At 37.7% G+C, this 20,674-nt stretch overlaps 1 protein-coding gene across 5 annotated transcripts in view; it reads right to left on the bottom strand.

The window, feature by feature from the left end:
- The window catches only part of RBMS1 (RNA binding motif single stranded interacting protein 1), a 241,111-nt gene extending 223,139 nt beyond the window's left edge, over positions 1-17,972 (bottom strand). The window contains exon 1 of one of the 5 annotated variants that reach the window (XM_037849561.1): positions 17,462-17,972. In XM_037849561.1, the coding sequence (XP_037705489.1) occupies positions 17,462-17,536 (75 nt within the window). In that variant the 5' untranslated portion in view covers positions 17,537-17,972. The remainder of the gene's footprint in view (positions 1-17,461) is intronic. The other 4 variants (XM_037849559.1, XM_037849558.1, XM_037849563.1 and 1 more) reach the window with 4 other exon arrangements.
- Between the last annotated feature and the right edge of the window lie 2,702 nt (positions 17,973-20,674).

Consider the following 20,674-nt stretch of genomic DNA (forward strand, 5'->3'; position numbering starts at 1 on the left):
TCCGAAGACAAACTAAAGAAAAGAAAAAGTGTTATAAAAGGGCCAAAAGAATCCTCAGATCAAACTTAAAGCCATTTTATCATAAACAGCCGCATTTTCTTCTAGCCATTTAGAATATTAGTATAATATTTCTAACTGTTTGAATATCTTCTTTGCAACCAATTGCCTATGCATAGGAGCAACTTGTATAGTAATTAAGAATCATATATCCCAAATAAGTACATCATAGAAATAAATTTGTTTTTTTTTCATTGAAGTAGCCTTTCTAATGATGGTAAAATCTGGATACATTGGTCTATTTTTAAATATTACTCAGTCTAAATAAATATAACATCCAATTATAAAACACAAACCATAAAAGGGAACTTGTATTTCTTTTTTTTTTTTTTTTTGCTTTGCTTTTATGAGCCAAAGCCTTAGAACCCAGCATCACCTTAGCAGCCTTTGACATCTCTTTCCCGTAAGTGCTGGCCATTTATAGCACTTCTATAGAGAATTTTGTATCCTTTTATAAATTTTTGACTCAAATTCTTCAGTTTCTATTTCTTTATTCCTACTCTCCAATACATATGTAGGTCAGCAATCTGAACAAACAAGATCTAACTTCTTACTTCAACATAGACTCATATAAAATTTAAATCAGAAAGTGAATATTTACTTAACAATCTGCTATATCTGCAATGTCCAATATGAGAATCACTAGCCACATGTAGCTAAAAATTAAAAATTCAGTTCCTCAGTTGCACTACCTCATTTCAAGTGTTTAATAGCCTCATGGGGCCAGTGGCCACAGGTTCAGACAGCAGAGATATAAAACACCTCCATCATCATAGAAACTTTTACCGGGCAGTGCAGCACTATAGGATTGCTTTAAAAAGCAAGCCTTCCAAGTGCACCTGAAATGAGGTGCTTTTGATTGCTTTATAATCTCACCTCAAAGTATTTAATGCCAATACTTTCATTTGCTTGCTTTCAGGATCTGTTATGTAAAGCAAGGTACAACTCCACTAACAGCAATTTATCATAGAAAGTTGTCCACAACTGATAGCATCATACCTGGCAAACAGCTCTATGCATAGCAGACATTCACTAAATACTGCTTACCTCATTCAGTTGTGTAATAATAATGGATTTTTGGAAGGCAATAAGTTGAAGCGTTAATTGAAAGGAAAAAGAAACTGTTGGTTAAGAAAGGTAGTGAGCAGCCATTCATTTATCCCAAAAGTAGTTACTTATCCCATTCCTTGCAGTTGCCTCTTCACCTTCTGCCCTCTACCCTGTGCCCTGGGAGGCTGACCCATATGCCCTGCATCAGTGGGCTCCTCCTCTCTCCAGTTCCCTATTGGCTCCAACTGGAGGCACTTGCAAGAGACTGGAGACTGAAGGGTTGTCTGGTCGGCATGGGTTGGCCTAGGTCCTCAGCCGAAGGTCACAGCTCCTGGCAGGCAGTCCTCTCCACCCAGCTACCCTCCCAGGCTCTGGTACCAGCTGCCACCCCTTTTCCCCTCAGACCTGCATAGTAACGGTGCCCATCTTTCGCTGGCCTCAGAGTATGACATTATCATTTCACGGTTTTCCTAAATCCCACCCACACATTTGTAAATTTGCCCATTTATTCAACACTCCTTAAATACTAAGTTTAGTATGTCACGTGTTTCCTGTTAGAACCCAGACAGGCACAATCACATGCTATGTGTCAGACTCAGTTCTAGGTCCTGCGAGACTCCAGTTAACCCTAAGAAATGTAGTTTCTGGAAATGCAGCCTTTTTTAAAATTTGTTTTTCAATAATAATGCCCCATCCATGTTATTTTAAAAATTGTAATATAAATTTTCATTTTGATGAAATGTGTCTATATGCATTACATTTGCTATATTAACTTAAGATAGTCATCAAGTATTTTGTTTCTGTACTTCATGAAGTGTGTGATGGTTAATTTCATATGTCAAGTTAATTTTCATATGTCAAGATATGGTATCCAGTTGTTTGGCCAAGCAAGCACTGGCCTGATTGTTACTGTGAGGGTATTTAGTGGATTTAAATCATCAGTCAGTTGATTGCACCTATGGCTGATGACATCTTCAATCAACAAAGAAGACTGCCTTCAGCAATGAGAGGAGTCTGCTCATCCAATCTGTTGAAGGCCTTACAGGGAGAACGGAAGACTTCAGCAACGAGAAAGAATTTTCTCTACCTCAGCCAGGCAGCTCCTCCTGGGAGTTCAGCACCTTCATCAGAGTTTCCAGCTTCAGGCCTGGCCTATGGAATTCAGCTTTGCCCATCCCCATGGTTGCATGAACCAATTCCTATAATAAATCTCTTAATATTTACATACATATTAATATTTACATATATACATATATATACATATATACACAAACACACATATCTATACATACATATATATATATATCTTGGTTCTGTTTCTCTGAAGAACCCTGACTAATATAAAGTGCTATGTGAAATGACAAACTATGCTTCATAGTAGTTATCTGCCTTCCAGGCATGAATAGGACACTATGATCAAGTCTAATAGTAAAGCTAGGGACTAAGAAAACTGCTTACACAGTTTACACTAAAAGCCCATTTTTACCCTAATCGTGTATGTACTTAAAGCAGAAACATTTCATCCCTAAAGAATTCCAGCTGTGCCTCATTTTCTCTTTACGGTATTAGTAAACAAAAGAGATAGAGTCAATTTAATAAACATTTATTATGTACCTACTACATGCAAAGCACGGTAATAAGCACAAAAATGAGCAAGATTTATTTCTTATTTTTAAGGATCTTATATTTTTGTGAAGACCCACATGTATGTAAATTACTGTTAACTAAATACTACATCAAATTATTACTAAATATGTATTCTGTTTTGTTCTTTACTAATATTTTGTGACTTCTCAGTCTTTTCCCCCAACATTAAATGTAAATTTATTATACTGTATAGTCTAAATTAAAGGCCACTTAGCGAAAGTTAAAACATAATAAGAAAAAGAAAAATCAAATTAGCAAACTCTACTGTCTCCAGTTTTTAAAAGTCCCATAAATCAGATTTTACAGGCTTCCCAAGGGTGAGTACACAACCAACACAGAATTTGACATATCTGCCTCAGTTTGCCTGCATATTCTTATAAACTGTGCTCTAAAGCTCAATAATACACTGAGAAACTTAGATGAAAGGTCCAAAACCACATACATTTAGTTTAGAAAGTAAACTTGTATCAGAAAGGAAATTCCCTCTATTTCTGGGGGTAATAATTCCTTAACTGCTTATTTGAACCCCATCTACAAAGGCATGTCTCTTCTCGTTCTTTAAACACACCACCTCACTGGAAACCTCTTTGACAGCTAATGGTCCACAAGCAACTTGATTTTCTTACAGATAATAGGCCCTAACATGATTTTAAATTGCCCACAGCCCTTTCTGACATTTCCTTCTGAGTATCCCAAGACTTCCAGGGTTCACCAGTTACAGTTACACACACTAATAGAAGGAAAAAAAAAAAAACAAAAAACTGAACCAATCAGTGCTGAGGATCCTTGCAACAGTGAGGGAAAAACAAAAACAAAACCACAGCTAGCTACAGTTGTACGTTGCTTTTATTCATAATGCATTCCTAAGAAATTGGGTGTAAATCAAGTATAACAAAATAAATTCATCTTTTCCAACTGACTTAAGAAATTATTTCACAAACCATTTTTCTTAATATCTAATTAATCTTTAATAGGCCAAGGTTCTTGATGGCTTAACTTTAAATTATACTTTCTGTTAAGGAGTTAGTGACCTGTAATAATCTTTGAAATATGTAAATGAACTAAGGAGGCATCTTTACTGGTGAATGTGTTTGTAAACTGTGGAAAAGCCACTCTCTCTTATTTGTTCAATATATCCCAATTTTCCCTGTATTTGATTTCCCTAATGCAAGGTATATATCCAGTCACAACATTTTCAGCTGGTATACTTAATGAGTGTATGATCCAAACAGCATGAGGGAAAAGCTGTGCCCAAATGGGACAACAGCCTGTTGATGACAACTACTGTGCATTTTGTTTTCAAGACTGTCCACATAATTGATCAAAACAGAGCTCCTGAAGCCTAATTGTGTGACGAAGGCTGCCGACTGCATTCACTTATCTCATGAAAAAAGAAATATCACCAAACAGTCTGGTGTGTTGGCGTGAGGAAGAAATTGGTTTTCATCCGAATGGTGAACAAGAAGGCTGACTTCAGCAAATAAAGGAGGCGTTTAATCAGAGCCTTATTTGGTGACCAGACTTAAACTACACCAAGGTAAGTAGCAATGGGAGGATAGAGAAAGTCTGGCAGGAATGAAGTAGTCTGGAGTCTACCCTGCCAGTGTGGGAAAGCCCCAGGCATGCTGAAATAGTGAGAGGTTTTGGCCCCAGTCTCAGCGCTATTAAAACAAAGACCCTTAGAAATGTGGTAAAAGAAGAATCTGGAAACCCAACAAGGTCACAAATAAGCCAGGAGCCAGGAAGGGGTTAGAAACAAGAGAACAAAGCAGAGTCAGCCTTGGTACATTGTTCTGGCAAACAAGGAGAAGCAGCCATTCTGGTGGAGGGACACACGGAAGTCCAGCTGCCCACTGTAGGGGGACCTCGGACAGTGGGACCCCTGCCAGGACCTGTTCCGACACCAGCCGGTGTCACTGGCCCCACTCACCCCCATCCAACCTCTGTGATAAATTTCTTAGAAAGACCATGGAAGCATTAGTGTGGCCTCCCTTCTCCTCTCTTCCTCTTCAGAACACTGGCACTGACCACTGGCACTGGCCTGCCCAGTGGGGTCCGGTGTCCGCCCTCCCCATCTCTGGCCCTCCTGCTGCTTCACTCCTTCTCCTCCACCCTCTGCCTCTCTGGAACTCTCTGTCTGTCTCTTCTCTCTCAGTCACTTTCCTCATCAGTACAATGGGCAGCTTGGACCAGACGATCCTAAAGTTCCTTTCAGTTCTAATATTCTGTGACTCTTGGATATTATGAATTCCCAGAATCATACAATTTATAGTTGAAAGGAACTTCAGAAGTCATCCACTCAACCTCCTAGTCAACCTGGGCTAACCTAGCCAGAACTAATAAGCTTTGAAAGTTCTAGGTAGTTGTTGTTGGTTGGCCAAATATGACAATAATCAAAGCTTGAAACCTTAAACATAAAGCATGAAAAAATATATGCAAGATTTTTTTAGAACATCTAAGAAAAAGTTTGAAGGAGCCAAGGCCCACAGAGCACTATGTTCTATTGCTTAGAAGTTAGTGTCTAGGCAGCAATTCCCAGTCTTGTTTTCACAGTATTCAGTATTGAGAATTTATTGAAGGGTCACAAGGGAAGTCAGAAAATTCTCCAAACAGAACTAATTTTCAATAGTATCATGTTTTATAAATATATAAGACAGGGTGATGGGGGGTTACAACATCAAATAAACACCGCCTCAAAAAGAGAATAAAGAGTATAAAAGAAAAACACAGTTATATTTTGAGATACATTCATGAAAAATTAAGAGTGTCATCTGCTGTTAAAGGGCAAGTTTCAGTGGTTCACTACTTCCAAAATTAATTTCAATCTCATAATAAATTCTCTCTCTCTTCAAAAGAACTATCTTCTTAACAGAGAGTCTATACCAACTACCATACTACAGATCTTAAATACATTGGATGTATCTAAGAAACAAGAATTTAAACTATAGCAATTTCCCACCCTGTTTTATTATTAATCATTTTAAAGTGGTAAGTTCACAAATAAATAAGATATATACCATACCTAAGAGTTTGGAAGACTCATTATTGTTAATACATCAATTCTCCCCAAATTGATATATAAATTTAAAGCCATTCCAATAAGAATCCTAGCAGATTTCTTTTTGTGTGCGAAAACTGAAAACCTGATTCTGAAATGTATAAGGAAATACAAAGGACCAAGAACAGTTAAGACCACTCTGAAAAAGAATACGGACTTGCTGCATTGTTACAGTAATTAAGACAGTGTGGCACTGGCACAAGAACACACATGGAACAGAAAAGACTCCAGAGGATAAGCCATACAAATACGGTCACCTGATGGACAACAAAGACAGCACTGAAATTCAAAGGGGGGAAATGTCTTTTCAATTTATGGTGTTAGATCAATTTGATATCCTTATGGGGAAAAAACAAATCTTGACCTTATCTACACCAAACACAAAAATTAATTAGACATGGATTGCAGACCTAAATGTGAAAGGTAAGACAATAGAGCTTCTAGAAGAGACTACAGGAAAATATCTTCATGAAAATAAAGTAAGCAAAAATTTCTTACATACAGAAAGCAATGATCATAAAAGACTTCTAAATTGGACTTCATTAAAATTAAGAACTTCTATTTATTAAATAAAGACACTAATAGCACAGTGAAAGGGAAAATTGCAGATCAGGAGAAGATATTCTTATAGATCTACCTGATGAAGGATTCAAATCCAGAATATATTGAAGTACTCCTACAAAGGAATAAAAAAGTCAACAACCCAACACAATTTTAAAAGTGAGAAGAGTGAACTGTACAGTATGTGAATTATATCTCAATAAGGCAATTATGTTTAGAAAGTGAACAAAAAAACTTGAAGAACACTTCACAAGAATAGACCAAACCAGTCTACCACATCAGACTAGTAGCTCCCTTTAGAGGTACACAATGGGAAGGGCATGAGGGTACTTTCTAGGTACTGAAAATGTTTTATCTTGACCTGGGTGGCTGTTACATTAGCATATCCATCTCTGTATTTAAGATTTGCACACTCTACTGTATGCATGTTCTGTTCTACCTCAATAAAAATTTTAAATAAATAAAATTATCCTACTGTGCTCCATGACGGCAAGAACCATATCTCATTCATACTTGCATCTTCCAGGGTCCAATACAATGCTTGCTCAGTAACTGCTGAATTTAATTAAATTGACCAGGTAGTTCCATCCATTTAATCTTAACTAGTATAATATGGCTGAGTTGTCAATGGAAGATCTATAGCTGTGCACTTCATGCAGTCTGCTTTTAAATTTCCAAGGCATTCATTTTTATAATTCTGGCTTTCTTTCCACCCAAAGAGGGAGACAGGAGCATTTGCATGTAGAAAAGCAAAACAAAAATGACCCTGATTGCAGGGTTTAACAAGATTCAAATCAAAAGTCAAAGAAAGAGGAAACAAAGAAGGTGCTGCTGTGGCACCCTAGAAAGCAGATGTTCATTAGGGCCCGGACACACAGATTATGACCACAATGTACTTATCTGCACATGCTATCGTCAGACCACGCAGTCAAATCGAATTTTGAAGGCTCAAAGGACGTGCAATGAAGAACATCGTGTACTGCTGAAACATGAATTTGAATTTTGTTACAGAGACAGAGAGGGAGTAAAGAAACACCAGATATCACCCACCGTTATTTTAAAAGCCATTTGGGCTGTATGTTAAGATGTAATCTAATCCTTGTAAAGCAATCAAAATCAACATTTAAGATTTCTGCTATTAAAATTAAAATCTGAGGAACGATTACCAAGTAAGAAATACACCTTTTTAAGTCTTTTGCAAATGTTTAAAACAACATAATTCTCATATGATTATTATTTTAGATAAAGAAAATTTAGTAAAATATTCAAGAATAGAAGAAATGGTTACATGTGGTTTTAAATTGTAGAATGGGTTAAAAAAAATGGTAAATAGCTTACCACTTGACCATATTATATTTAAATTCCAATCTCATTAAGAGTACACATTTTTCTTCCAAATACTTTCTATTTGGAATACCTGCTAATTATATACTCTTGTTCAACGTAGTACATGGCTGTGCTCCTAAAAATTTCCATATAAAATTGGATAAGGTATCAGAAGAGAAAATATGATTCAATGAGGCAATCATTTTTAGCAAATTCATAATCTGTAGCATTAAAAGGTAATAAAGGTTTTTTAGCCAAACGAAGTCAAACACAATTGGTCCCTGATGTGGGCAGATCCAGTGTGAGTAGATTACATGTAGAGGTGGATCCCCCAGCAGCACACACACTTGTCACTGGTAAGAAGTAGGTCCAGAGTAGTACAACTCTTAGTGTGCAGCAGAAAAACTGGGAGGACGGGGATCAAAAGCCAGAAAGGGAACATACCTTGAGATTGTTCAAACCCTCACTGGTTACTGCCATGGACTTTACCCCACCCCTGGGCTCTGTCCAACTTTTCATCCCAGTCTGTTGAGCCACAATTCAGAAACAAAATACCAAGGGATCCACATTCTGAATTGTCCACTTAAGCCAAGAGTGGTTCTAGTCGTTATCCTCCTTTTGGGGTAGGATTCTTAACCTGTGCTCCACAAGCTGAATTCTAGGCAAAAGTTTGAAGTAAATGGGAGTATGTACCATTATCAGATTCACAAGGAGGTATGGGGATCCCCTAAGAGTTAAGAACCATTTTTGGATCAGGACCAGATGAAAAGCAGATAAGTGCTGGAATTGGACAATTTCTTGTTTTTCTCTTTTTCTTCTTCCTACCAGCCTCAATAGCCATTCACTGGATCCAGAGCTAGAAAGATGCAAAGAAAAGCTGTGAGGCTGTAGCAGTATAGGCAGAGGCAAGCCAGGGATTGAGAAGCACTACTAGAAACCCCCTAACTACTTTCAATTTTTTTTTTTTTTTTTTTTTTTTTTTTTAGGGGGAAAGGGAACAAAATTATCTTTGAGGCCAGCACAGGAAAAGAAAACAGGCGATTGCAGAGCTAGTATAGGAGTGAGAGGCAGCCTCCCAGGGCCTTACACCAGGTTTTGCAAATCCCTAACCTCTGCATGTTGCACCTCCCTCTTCTTGAAACCCTTTTCCCAGTCCTTGAAGCTTAAAGTACTGTAGAAGAGGGCAAAAGATGGGTTCCTGAAATTTCAAGTCTCAATGCCCTCACCTTCCCTAAGAAACATTTTCAACTCTCAATGCCCTCACTTTCCCTAAGAAACATTTTCCAGCACCACGGAACTACTCACATAAAACATCTATATGTGATTTATAAAATGGGTTACTTGCACAGACTTATATGAATTGGCTGGGGGACCTATCACTAAGACTAACAATTTATATATGAAATGAGTTTCAAGTTCTAAATAACTAACTGACAAGTGAATTTTTGGAACAAAAACTTGTTGGAAACAGATCACTTGTAAGTTTAGTACATGCAAATGTAAACCAAATCATCTAGACTACTGGAAAAATATAATCTGCCAAGCTATAGAATTTTTGCTATTAAAATAGTTTTCCCAGTAGCTAAATCTTTCAGTGTTTTGTTTTTTTGTTTTTTGTTTTTCATTAAAAGTAAGCGAGTGATCTCATAGAATGAAACCTAAGGAAGGGAATGAGTTTAGGAACCTTTTTTTAACAGTTCCATTTTAAAAACAATGAAACTCATCAGAGCTGTGATTTGTAGGAGGCAGAAAGGGCCTGGGGAGTATTTTAGTAAATAACTTGAAAATAAAAACTGGCAAAATTCTTTTTATAAACGTCTGCATTTGTCAAAAGCCTGTTGGGTGAAGAACCCAAATTGTTGTTGAGAAGACAAAGGTAAAGATGATGGTATTATAAATTCATAATAAAAATTTACTTTTCCTTATGACTAAGTATTTTATCTGAGACTTTATTATATAAACTATGAAAATATTTAATTGCAATTTTACGGGATAAGAAGGGTTTCGAATTTCTCCAATACAAATACACACTAAATTGCCACTCTCAAAATCACAATGTTTAAAAAGTGTTCAACAAGGGAAATTGTATAGTATCATCTGAGATGCTCAAGTATAAACTAAATATAAGCTTATAATCTAAAATTCATCTTTGGCAACTTTGATTTTTTTCTTCCAAGAAACTCAAGTTAAAAGCACAATATTCCCTGATGTAGCCAACCAATTCTGCCCATTCTATGTATTAAATTTTTGAATTCACGAAAAAAATAAAAATAAAAACTGGTATCTCATATGAAATGGACCCACACACCAGCAGAGGTGGGAAGATGATACTCTTTCTCCTCCAAGCTCAATGAAAAGTATTTGCAACATCTATGAAATGATCCAGTTTCATTACATAAAACCTTCCCCTGAAATCACTGTTTATCTGGGATCCAACAGCCCAACTTCACAGCACAGGATTCCATGTCCCACACTGAGGCCAAGGAGAAGACAATTATGACTCCTGAAGGACTTGGTTCCATCTTCAGAAGTGAATAACAGCTTATTTTAAAAGAAGACAGACTAGACAATGACCAGATAAAGAGTAAAAAACAGCTCTATCCATGACGGATCGGAACAATAAATTAATGAGCAATAATAAATGATAAAATAAAATCTATTATTTTCTGAAGAAATGCCAGCTCAGATTAGACAAATTATCAACATGTAGGTTGCAGGAAAACAGTATCACAAAACCCCAAACTTATTTTCCCCCTTTTCTGTAAACAAGGCTAGTGAGTTATAAGAAATAAACATTATTTCAAATGATTCAAAATCACAAAAGTAACATTTCTGCATAACCATTATGTCATCATTTAAGGATTATTTTATTAGCCTGTCATAATCCTAGTAGGTTGGCTTAATAACCCATTTTAAAGCCTATAACTAGAAAAATAATAGTGCAACGCAAGGAACTGAACATGAAAATTTGAGGGGAGAGTTAACATAAAATATTTTAAAAATAATGTTATTCTTTAAAACTGTTAAGTACTCATATGAGGATTATAAAGCAGAAAAAGTGCCCCAAAATGGTGGTAATTAATTCAAGAAATTTTCTCTGATTTATCTCAAAGTCAATTTCTTTCTAAAATTTCCAGGTTTATTATAGCTTTTATCAGCACTTTACTTTTTCTCACAAAATGCATAGCAGAGTTTGTAATCCCAGGTATATCTTAGTGCCTTCTATGACACTTGGATTTCTGGTTGTTTTGCTGCCTTCCTGTTTGTACTACTTATAAACACTCTTTGTTTATTTCTTGCATCATGGCTATTCTGTCTTCCATGATAGCTTGTGAGGGCTGAAGAGCAGAGACCAGATATTTCAACTCCTAAGCTTTCCCAATGTCAAGTGCAGACAAGTGTGTACTGTAGTCACTCCATAAATATGATCGATTGGCTAATGTTTTAGCCCTTCATGAGCCTCAGCATTTTTCCAACAACCTACCAGCTTAAAACTTAACCTAATTCCAGAATATAAACAGTACAGGAAACCACCCACTACACTACTGGATTTACAAGCAAGTTAACTATTCGTATTAGCATCTAATCTCTGTTTTAGAATTTAGATTTTTATGTTCATCATCCAGAAGACTATTCTCCATCCTCTAAAATGAGAAATACATCCATTTAAAAATTAAGAATTAGCTAAAAGACATTCATTTTCTCCCCTAGGAGATTTAGATGTTGATTACTTGTCCTCTCCTTTTTGTCTCCCTTATCACCTTGGACATGTTTATTTTCCAGTCAGTGTTTGTTTAAAAAATTAAAATATTCATAGACTTATGTTAAGGAGACTAGATGGAATTAAGAAAAAAGAATTAGATCATGGAAGATACATGTTCAGTTTGTTGTTGGCTTAGCTGTTAGTGTCCCCTTTATACTTTTCCCTTCCTGAGTACCAGATTAATAAATGTTTAGTTTGTATTATCAACTGTGTTTGGGTGTTTGACACCAGGGTCTAACAAGACATTTTGCTGTGTGTCATCTCACCAAACTCCAAGTGGTAAACATCTGTATCATCCAAGTGTTGCCTGTCATAAGTCCCAGCCAAGTTCCACCGGGTTTTACTATTTATTGATTAAAATGACAGCAGAGATACCAGAATATTTAAATTCATTTCACATAAAATCCTCAAGCCCACTGTTCAAACTTTGAATATAGGGTTTGATTTTATACCAAATATTATGGTACAACATTTAAATCACTGACCTATCATTACTACATTTTCTTTAAAATAAGCAATTTTACATTGAATAAAACACTTCCACTTAAGAGCACTTGATACATTCCTGCTTATTTCTACAATATCCCAATGAATGGGATAATAACTGTATTCTCCCAATTTAAATTGTAGATGTTTGAATGTCATGTTTAGGGTTATGCAGTAGTTAGTAAGAGATTAATTATAAGCCTAAACACTCCAATCCTAGTTTATATTTTAGTCATTATCCAGTAAGTGAATAAATGTCTTTTCTAAGTCTGAAATACACTGAAAAAAGAGATTTTCTTATAAATTCAGCAGGAAAAAGTATGGGTTGTGATGGTGGAGGCGGATTTTAGGAGGCAAACACAGGCTGAGTCACCAATACATCATAGTTGTCATTTTTCCCCTCAATATAATACTATGGATTTTTCTCTTGCACCCATCATCTTTAACAAGAACATGGCAAAAAAGGCACTTTGGATTCCACAAATGAACTACTTACCAGTTGATGCATGATTCATCCTAGGAACCTTAGTTCACAAAATATTCGAAAGTTTTAATTTTAGAAACAAAATAAATCAAAACACAAATCAAACTATATTGAGATTTCATTAGAAAACTTGGCTAGATTATTGAATTTGTACATTTCCAGTCTGAAAAAAAGCTTCTGCATGTATTTATTCTGAATAACAATAGTCTTCTAACAAGCATTTATTTAGCACCTACTGTTCTGAAAATCAAACAATGTACTAGGGGGGTGTCAATATCCTTTGAAGAGACACTTTCAGTGCGATAGTGAGACCAAGCTTGGAAAAAATAAACATTAGCTAACAAAGCATCCAATGAAAACCAAACTAGATGAGAAATTCCTCATCCTTAAAAAGATTAAATGATTTTTAAGTGTCCATGTCATTTTTCAGTAAGCAGTTATCCTTTCATTCTAGATCTTTCTCACACAATTTTTACTGGTTAGGCAGATACAGAAAAACTATTTTTTTTTTCTGGCAACTCCCGCTTTAGTGAAAAGAAAAGGGAAGATCTCTCTGCCTTTAGCTAAAAGATACATAACTTAAAATTTCAATATCCATTAAGTAAGTTGGGATAATCTTAAAGTGTTGATAAACAATTAAGCAAAATACAAAATCAGAGAAATGTATCAGTAAAGTTTTAAAATCTTTCCTTGAAAGTCCGTTACATGGAAATTGCCCATATTTCAATTTAAATTCAAAGCCAGGTTTGCCAAACATTTAAGGTAGATCTAGTTATAATAATATCAAATGATTGACTACCTTCCTACTTCACTTATCTTTCCTGGTCCCCTCTAGTTGCTTGAGATTTTCCTCCGAACATATTAAAAAGAAAATGTGCCTATTACAGAAAATTCAAAAGAAATAGCTATCCAAAAGGAAGGGTGCTACAATATTGCATCATAATGCATCTTATTTTTAACATGTTCATGACCTTGAGGCTTCAAACAACACTTCTAGATAGCCACAATATCCCACTTACCTGAGGAAATAAGGTTTTTTATCAATGTAAAATATTGCATTATTATATTGATATATTTAAGCAAACTTTATTCATCTCATAAATTTGGTTACTTCTTAAGACACAAAGCAACCGTTTCCTTAATATTAAGTCTTTGTACTTTTAGTCTGCATTATCATACTCAGTAGGTTTATGTATCCAATCTATGTTCCCTGATGCCTGGAGAAACAGATGGCTTGACACAATATTCACTTGGCCCCAACTAAACTAGAGTTAAGGAATTCAAGGAAATGTTAACATACACCAAAATTCAATTCAGAAAAACCATCTTGCTTTAGTAGCCATTATTAACGGAATCCTAAATTATAATTACTCATTATTTTCCAGATTTTGAAGCTAGTTCAGCTATGTTCTTTGACATACACTTATCCAAAGATGGTTTTAAAACAAAATTATGCAGAAAGCATTATTGATGTATACAGCAATAATATATAATTATTGCATGTATAATATATGGTATATTTTATGGAAATATACTTGATAAATTTGTTAATGAGGATTATAAATGTCAAATTGGTTTCAGTTGGTACAAAAATATCTAGCTACTTAATCATGTAAATAAATTTTCGTTATTTCCTTTCTTCAAAAGATGGAGTATTTCAATCCACATAAATATCTGCATATATGCACTGACAGTAATGTATACTGTACTATCTCTGAAATAAGGAGATCATGATTCAAGCATTGCCTTTACAGTAATATTAATACAGTATACAGTTATTGGTTGAAAATGTATTCATGTAAATCTTTAGTTAAAATGTTACATTATCAGAATTATTTCTATGCAGCTGAAAAGTGGATACCAAATTTAATTTTTCATAATGTAGCATAATTCATTTAAAATTCAGAAAATTCTTCAGAACGGTATTTGCTCATGATGACAAAGCTACATCAAACTACATCTCTATAGAATGTATGTATCAGATGATAAAGAGAACCTACTGTGATAAGACCATCCTGAACAAGAAATACAAAAAAACCCAACAGGCATGTAAAATCAGGTTATTTGAAATTTATGTTACTCTACACTTAAGGTATTATGAAAATTGCACAAACCCCTTCATATCCATCCATGTCCTGCCCTTCCATATCGCTCTCAAGTCTACTTTACATTTAATGCAGATTTATCACTTTTTCTAATGATTTTCTCTTTCTGTCAAAGCACACTAAAATAGTCACATGTGCTAACACAGTCCCTGGATGTTATTGTTTGTTAATAAAATGTAGAAGTAACTATGTTGTTAGGAGAAAAATTACACAGTAAATTTGTCAAAGCAGACTCTGATTGGATCATTAACACAGGCAGAATGATTTGACAAATAACATTTTAAAGTATAGTAACAAAACTCATTTTCAAGTGCCATTTTAATTGGTATCATCTATTCCCTCTGGCTAACAGAAATCACAACCATTTAATCGTTGTCACTTCAAAACAATCACGCCATCTCTCTTGATCACAAGTTTAAGTTAAACATCGTTTTTAAAATAACTACGTCATTGCTCAGTTTTTAATACAGTTTCCAAACAGAAGTTTCAAAACAACACTGACTTGCAAACACACCACTGTACTTTAAACAGCGTGATGTTTTCTATCCCATATTTCAGGAAGGTTAAAACATGGGTGCGGGCACACACATACACACAAGCAAGGATCACTGCGGTACACACCAGATTCTAAGAGAGTTTAACAACTCTTTAGGTAGATTAGGTAACACTTGTTTTTAAACTAACTACAAATCAAACTAAGTCTTTAATTTTTTAATGACATACGCTATTACCATGTTACCAACAGATACATAAGGGAGAAAAAAACGGATTAGAGGTCCAAACTGTGTTTACCTAAAATCTGCATCTAGTCACTTTTAAATTTTTAGGAGATGCCCCTCTCTGAGAGACAATCAAGATAGTTCTACAATAGGGAATTCAGATTTAATTACCAAACTTTAACACCAGGTTATGTAGGTCAAGTGAGTAAGTATACCTTTCTCCGGAAACAAAGAGATTCAGAGTAATGGGATTTCAGATTTCAGAGTAGAACAGCAAGATATGTTTTGAGAAAGCCATTTACTGTAACACAATCAATATTAAATACTTTATGCAGGAAGCACTCTTTCAGAAAATGGGTCCTAAAGCTTTCTGGGATCCGACCCTAATTACAAGGGCAGGCTCTTGCCGTTTGTCTCTCTCTTCAATTATTTATGGGACAAAAAAAGAGCAAAGTGGCATTGCATTAGCTACATTAAATGCTATGTAGTTGGTTTCTAACTTACTAATGGCAAACAAAAATCACTAAGGTAAATGTGTCTGTAGAAACATGGTTTTTTTCTTCTTCACCTGAGTGTATGTATTTATTATTCATATAGTTAGGTGTTGAATGGGCTGTCATTTAGGTACGCAATGCTGCATAATTTAAACTAGAGCATTAAACATATATGACACCTAAAAGGTTGCACATTGATTACACCACAAAGTTTTTTTTAAACAACTAACATTTACAATGTAGCTCACAAAAAGGAGCACTTCCCTCAATTCCCTGAAAACAAATACATAAGAACTACACAGAAATGAATAATGGTATTTGCTGTTACCACCTTGCTTCTTTGGGGCCTCCCAAAGTAAAATAGGGACGGGGGTGAGTGTGGAAATGAGGCCTATGAGTGCTAGGAAATTTCTGATCTGGATGTTGACAAGATAAATACAGAGCTATGTTGTAGGTACATACATACAAACCTTATCAAGGTTTAATCAGAGATTCTTCTTACCAGGCCAGAAATGCCTTGTGCCAGCAAACAAGGCATGCTTACCCAAAGAAAGTTCAGACACTGCATCCATACCTGATTCTTTTGTGATCTAGAGGGGCACCCCAGAGTTGTGGAAAGAGATGTTAACTGCTGAAGGAGGCTGGTGCATCCAACTTCTGCTCTCCCCAAGTGTTGACCAAGCTTCCAAAGCAGTAACTCTTCAGGAACTCAATTTCTTTTTTTTAAATGAGTTCAGGAGACATCAAATTCTTACTTTAGAAATAAAGATAAACCCACTAACAAAGTACCCTGCGTCCCCAGAAGGCAATCGCAATTTATATGGCTACATGTCATCAGCCATGTTACCTAAGAGTGTGCGAAGGCCACTTTTGAGAAAGCGCCACTGGAAAACGATCTGTGGTAAATATATCAGGTGTGTTGTGTTTTTTGTTTTTAAAGTAAATACAAAGTCACTTTCCTCTCTGCACTGAAATCTGTTCATTGTCCCTCCTTTGCAAAAGCTACAGGGAAGACGAAAGGGACATCAATGAACGCTGAACTTTGTCCACTTTTCTACCCAAAACAACAGCGTAAAAGCAGAAATCAGTAACCAGGTGAAGTGCCACACTGCACAAAGATCAGAGGCGAGGGGCGGACGCGCAGAGCCAGGGGCGGGGAGGAAAACGTCCAGTCCCCACCTCAAGCCCCAGTCACTGCGCGCTAGAGAGGTTCAGGGGCGTCCCTGGCGGGGCCCGGAGGCTCCACGCCACTTAGAAGAACGCGAGGAGTTCCTGCTCGCTGGGCGAGGCCCTGAAGAAGGGGTCGAAAAGCTGCGCCGCCAAAGGATCCTGCCGCGGGGCGCCAGGCGTCAGCGACCAACCAGCCAGCGATCAGCTAGGGGACCGCTCAGCTCCACGACCCTCCCCACCTCCTGGGCCAGGAAGGGGCTGGCGGCTCTTTCCTGTCTAGTCTCTCCCCCGCGGCTTTCTGTAACCCGATCCCCGCACTCGGCTCCCCGGGAAGCCGCTGCACCGAGCGCAGCCCAGCTCTGCCCAGGCCAGAGCTATAGTTAGCAATCTTCCACCCAGTCCGCTGGCTGCTGCAGCAGCGCAGTGCGCCGGGAGCCTGGCCGCGGCTCCGGGACTCCCGGGCTTGCCGCGCGCGCCCGGGTCCGCGCGCGCACTGGAGCCCCCCGCGTCCGGCTCTCCTCTACCCCCAGCGCCCCATTACCTTCGCTTGTAGATACTGGGGGTAGTAGTAGGTGGCGTACTGAGGGTACATCTGCTGTTTCCACACTTTGCCCATGAAGCTGGAAGGGAGCCTGCCGTGCAGGGTCGCAGACACTTTGGGTTTCCAAGTCTCGATCTCTGCTGCCTCTCCCTTTCCGGCGGCGGCGGCTGCCTCCGCGGCGGCGCCTTCTGTTGCTGCCGCTGCTCCACCTCCCAACCCGGACCAGACGTCCTCCTCCTTCACCTCCTCCTCCTCCCCCTCCTCCTCCTCCTCCAGGCAGAGAGAAAGACACTGCAGAATGCAGAGGACACCCCGGACAGCGCGCTTCCTAGGAGTTTCCTTACGGAGCCTGAGTGCTCCGAAGCTAAGGGCTGGTGCGCTGGCCGCGCTCCGCTCTGGCGAGCAGGCTGAGCGGGGATGGGAGGTAATCAATACAAGTGGAAAGTGCTGCTGCTGCTGCGGCGGCGGCGGCGGCTGCGCTCGGTGCCAGGCGGCATCTGGGATGGGTGCGCCCGACGTGGGAGAGGGGAGAGGGGCTGGCGAGCTGAGGCCGTGGGGGAAGGGCGGGCGGGGGCGGGGCTTGAGCGCCGCCGAGCCCGGGACCGGCTGGAGGTGAGGGCTGAGTTTTAACCTCTCCTCACCTCCCAGGCACGCAGTTGGAGAGGCGGAAACCCTGGGAGCTGAGATCGCTTTGTGTCGAGGTGGGGGTGGTGGTTGGGGCGGGGGGGAAGAGGGGAGTGCTTTTTTGGGACCCAGCTTAAGAACTGCAGAGTGGACACCTCTTCTGCTTTCGTGAGTTTTTATGTCCGTAAATGGAAAGAGGAGGAAATCTGATTAATCTCTCACTTCCCCCGCCCAATGAATTTTTTTCGCAAGGGAAGGAAAATGATTTCGTGCACGACCACAAAGCTATAGTCAGGGCACCTGGGTTACGTCCCCACCCCCGCCTCCAACGCTAATTTTCTAGGTGACCTTGGGAGGGTTAGTGTCCTTCCTTCCGTTTGGTTTTCCCAGATGTGAGAGGTGAAATCATGTCCCCTACGTAAGGGGAGGCAAAGCTCACAGACACACACACACGCGCGCGCACACACACACACACACACACACACACACACACACACACACACACTCTCCCAACAAATAGACTGTTTCTTCTAAGGGGGAGATGCCGCAAAGAGGCCGAATGTTATTATTAAAAGACACAATGTAGACATCAGTTTTTCTCTGCCTCTTTCTAATACTGCCAGACAGTCTGTCAACTCCCACTTAGGAGAAAGGAAACTCCCTGAGTTTGGAATATTTTAAAGCCATTTTGAAAGTCATGCTGGCATATTGTTGCAGTGTGCTTCAGTGACATATAAAATCAATCTCTTTTTGCTTCTTTCCATCTCCTAATTGTTGCAGCTCTAGACAGCCCCAGATGAGCAGTGTTTCAGTTCACTACATAACTAGATATAATTTAATGGAATTAATTGGTCCCTGAAGCTGCCTGCAGAAGATTTTTATATTCTAGCTCAAAAGGAGAGATAGTACCAAAATGTACAAATAGAATATGTAGGAAGGCAAACCCAAATTGGGGTTCTTGCACATCTAATAAAATGTAATGAAAATTCATTTGTTGTTAAATAGACCTTGATTACTTTGTTTTGTCATATGGGTTTTCTGAGAGTCTGTTTTCTTGGAACAAGGTAAGTCAAACTGAAATAAAATGCATTATTTTGTTAAAAAGTTATGTTTTTATATGATTACATTTTTAAAGACGTTTAATAAGATTCTTTAAACCAATGAAATAGTGACCCAAAACCCATATTGTTTTTATATGATTCGGACAAATATATAGGTCATTCATGTTTGACAAAACAAAATAAGTTCGTATGAGAACATTTGGGATGTGCCAGGAAGCAAATCATGCCAAATAGGTAGGTAGGTAGGTAGGTAGATCAATTGATTGATAGAAAGATAGAAAGGTAGATGCAGTTACCTATATGAAATCTGAGTAGAGAACTGACATGAATTAGCTTGTGTTTTAGGAATCTAGGAGGACTTGGAATGATGGTTTGGAGGACTGAAGGAAGAGAAATAAGTTGAGAACTATCCCAGAAGTTCTAGGTTTTAGGGGATAAGAGGAATTACCAAACATAGCCTGCTTTACTTACTGGTTTTTCTGGATGATGAAAATTCAGACTGTTTTAGAGAGTCCATAAACAGATCTACGTATATTTAGACACTTAATTTGTGACAATAGGTGGTACAGAGCAGCAGAGAAAGAATGAGCTATTCGAAAAACAATTTGGGGTCAATTGGCTAACCATATGGAAAAAAAAAAAAAACTGGAGCACTGCTTCTTATCATACTCAAAGGAAAAACACAAACAAATTTCACATGAATCAAAGACCCTAATGTGAAAAACAAACCTGTAATGCTTTTAGAAGACAATATAGGGGAATATCTTTATAACCGTGAGTTAGGGAAAGATTTCTTTAATAAGATGACCCAAAGTGCAAGGTTGATAACTTTGACTACATTAAAATTAAGAATTTTCACTCACTGAAGGATTCTATAATGGAAGTGAAAAAGCAAGCCACAAAATAGTTATTTGTAATACATATAACTACAAAATGGGTTGATAAAGAGAATATCTAAGGAAGTCCTTGGAATCTTAAGGAAAAGAGAAACAGCTTGTTAGAAATGGAGCAAAAGAAATTAATGGGTATCACACAGTGGAGGAAGCACAAATGCCCTGAATACATATGAAAAGATGCTCATATTCATGACTAATAAAGAAATGCAAATTAAAATAATAAGATATCATTTCACACTCACCAGATTGGCAGAAATTAAGCACTTCAAAAATCTTAAGAGTAAGTGAATTTGTGAAAAAGAGAGGAATCTTGAAAACACTGCTTACTGGAGGAGGAATAAATTGGTACAGTCACTACTTAAGAAAACAGTTGGGCATTACCCACTTGTGCTTGCACTTATCCTATGACTCAGTTTTTCAACTTGTAGGTATACACTTTACAGAAATTTGTCCTTATATGCAATAAAAGAAATGTACAGGAATGTTTATGGTAATAACATTAAAAAACATAAATAAAAGAAATGTACAGGAATGTTTATGTTTATGTACAGAATGTTTTATAGAGAAATCCGTCCTTATGTGCAATAAAAGAAATGTACAGGAATGTTTATAGATAGAAAATAAACATCTAT

Source organism: Choloepus didactylus, chromosome 9, assembly GCF_015220235.1.
Source record: "Choloepus didactylus isolate mChoDid1 chromosome 9, mChoDid1.pri, whole genome shotgun sequence".
Taxonomy (NCBI): domain Eukaryota; kingdom Metazoa; phylum Chordata; class Mammalia; order Pilosa; family Megalonychidae; genus Choloepus; species Choloepus didactylus.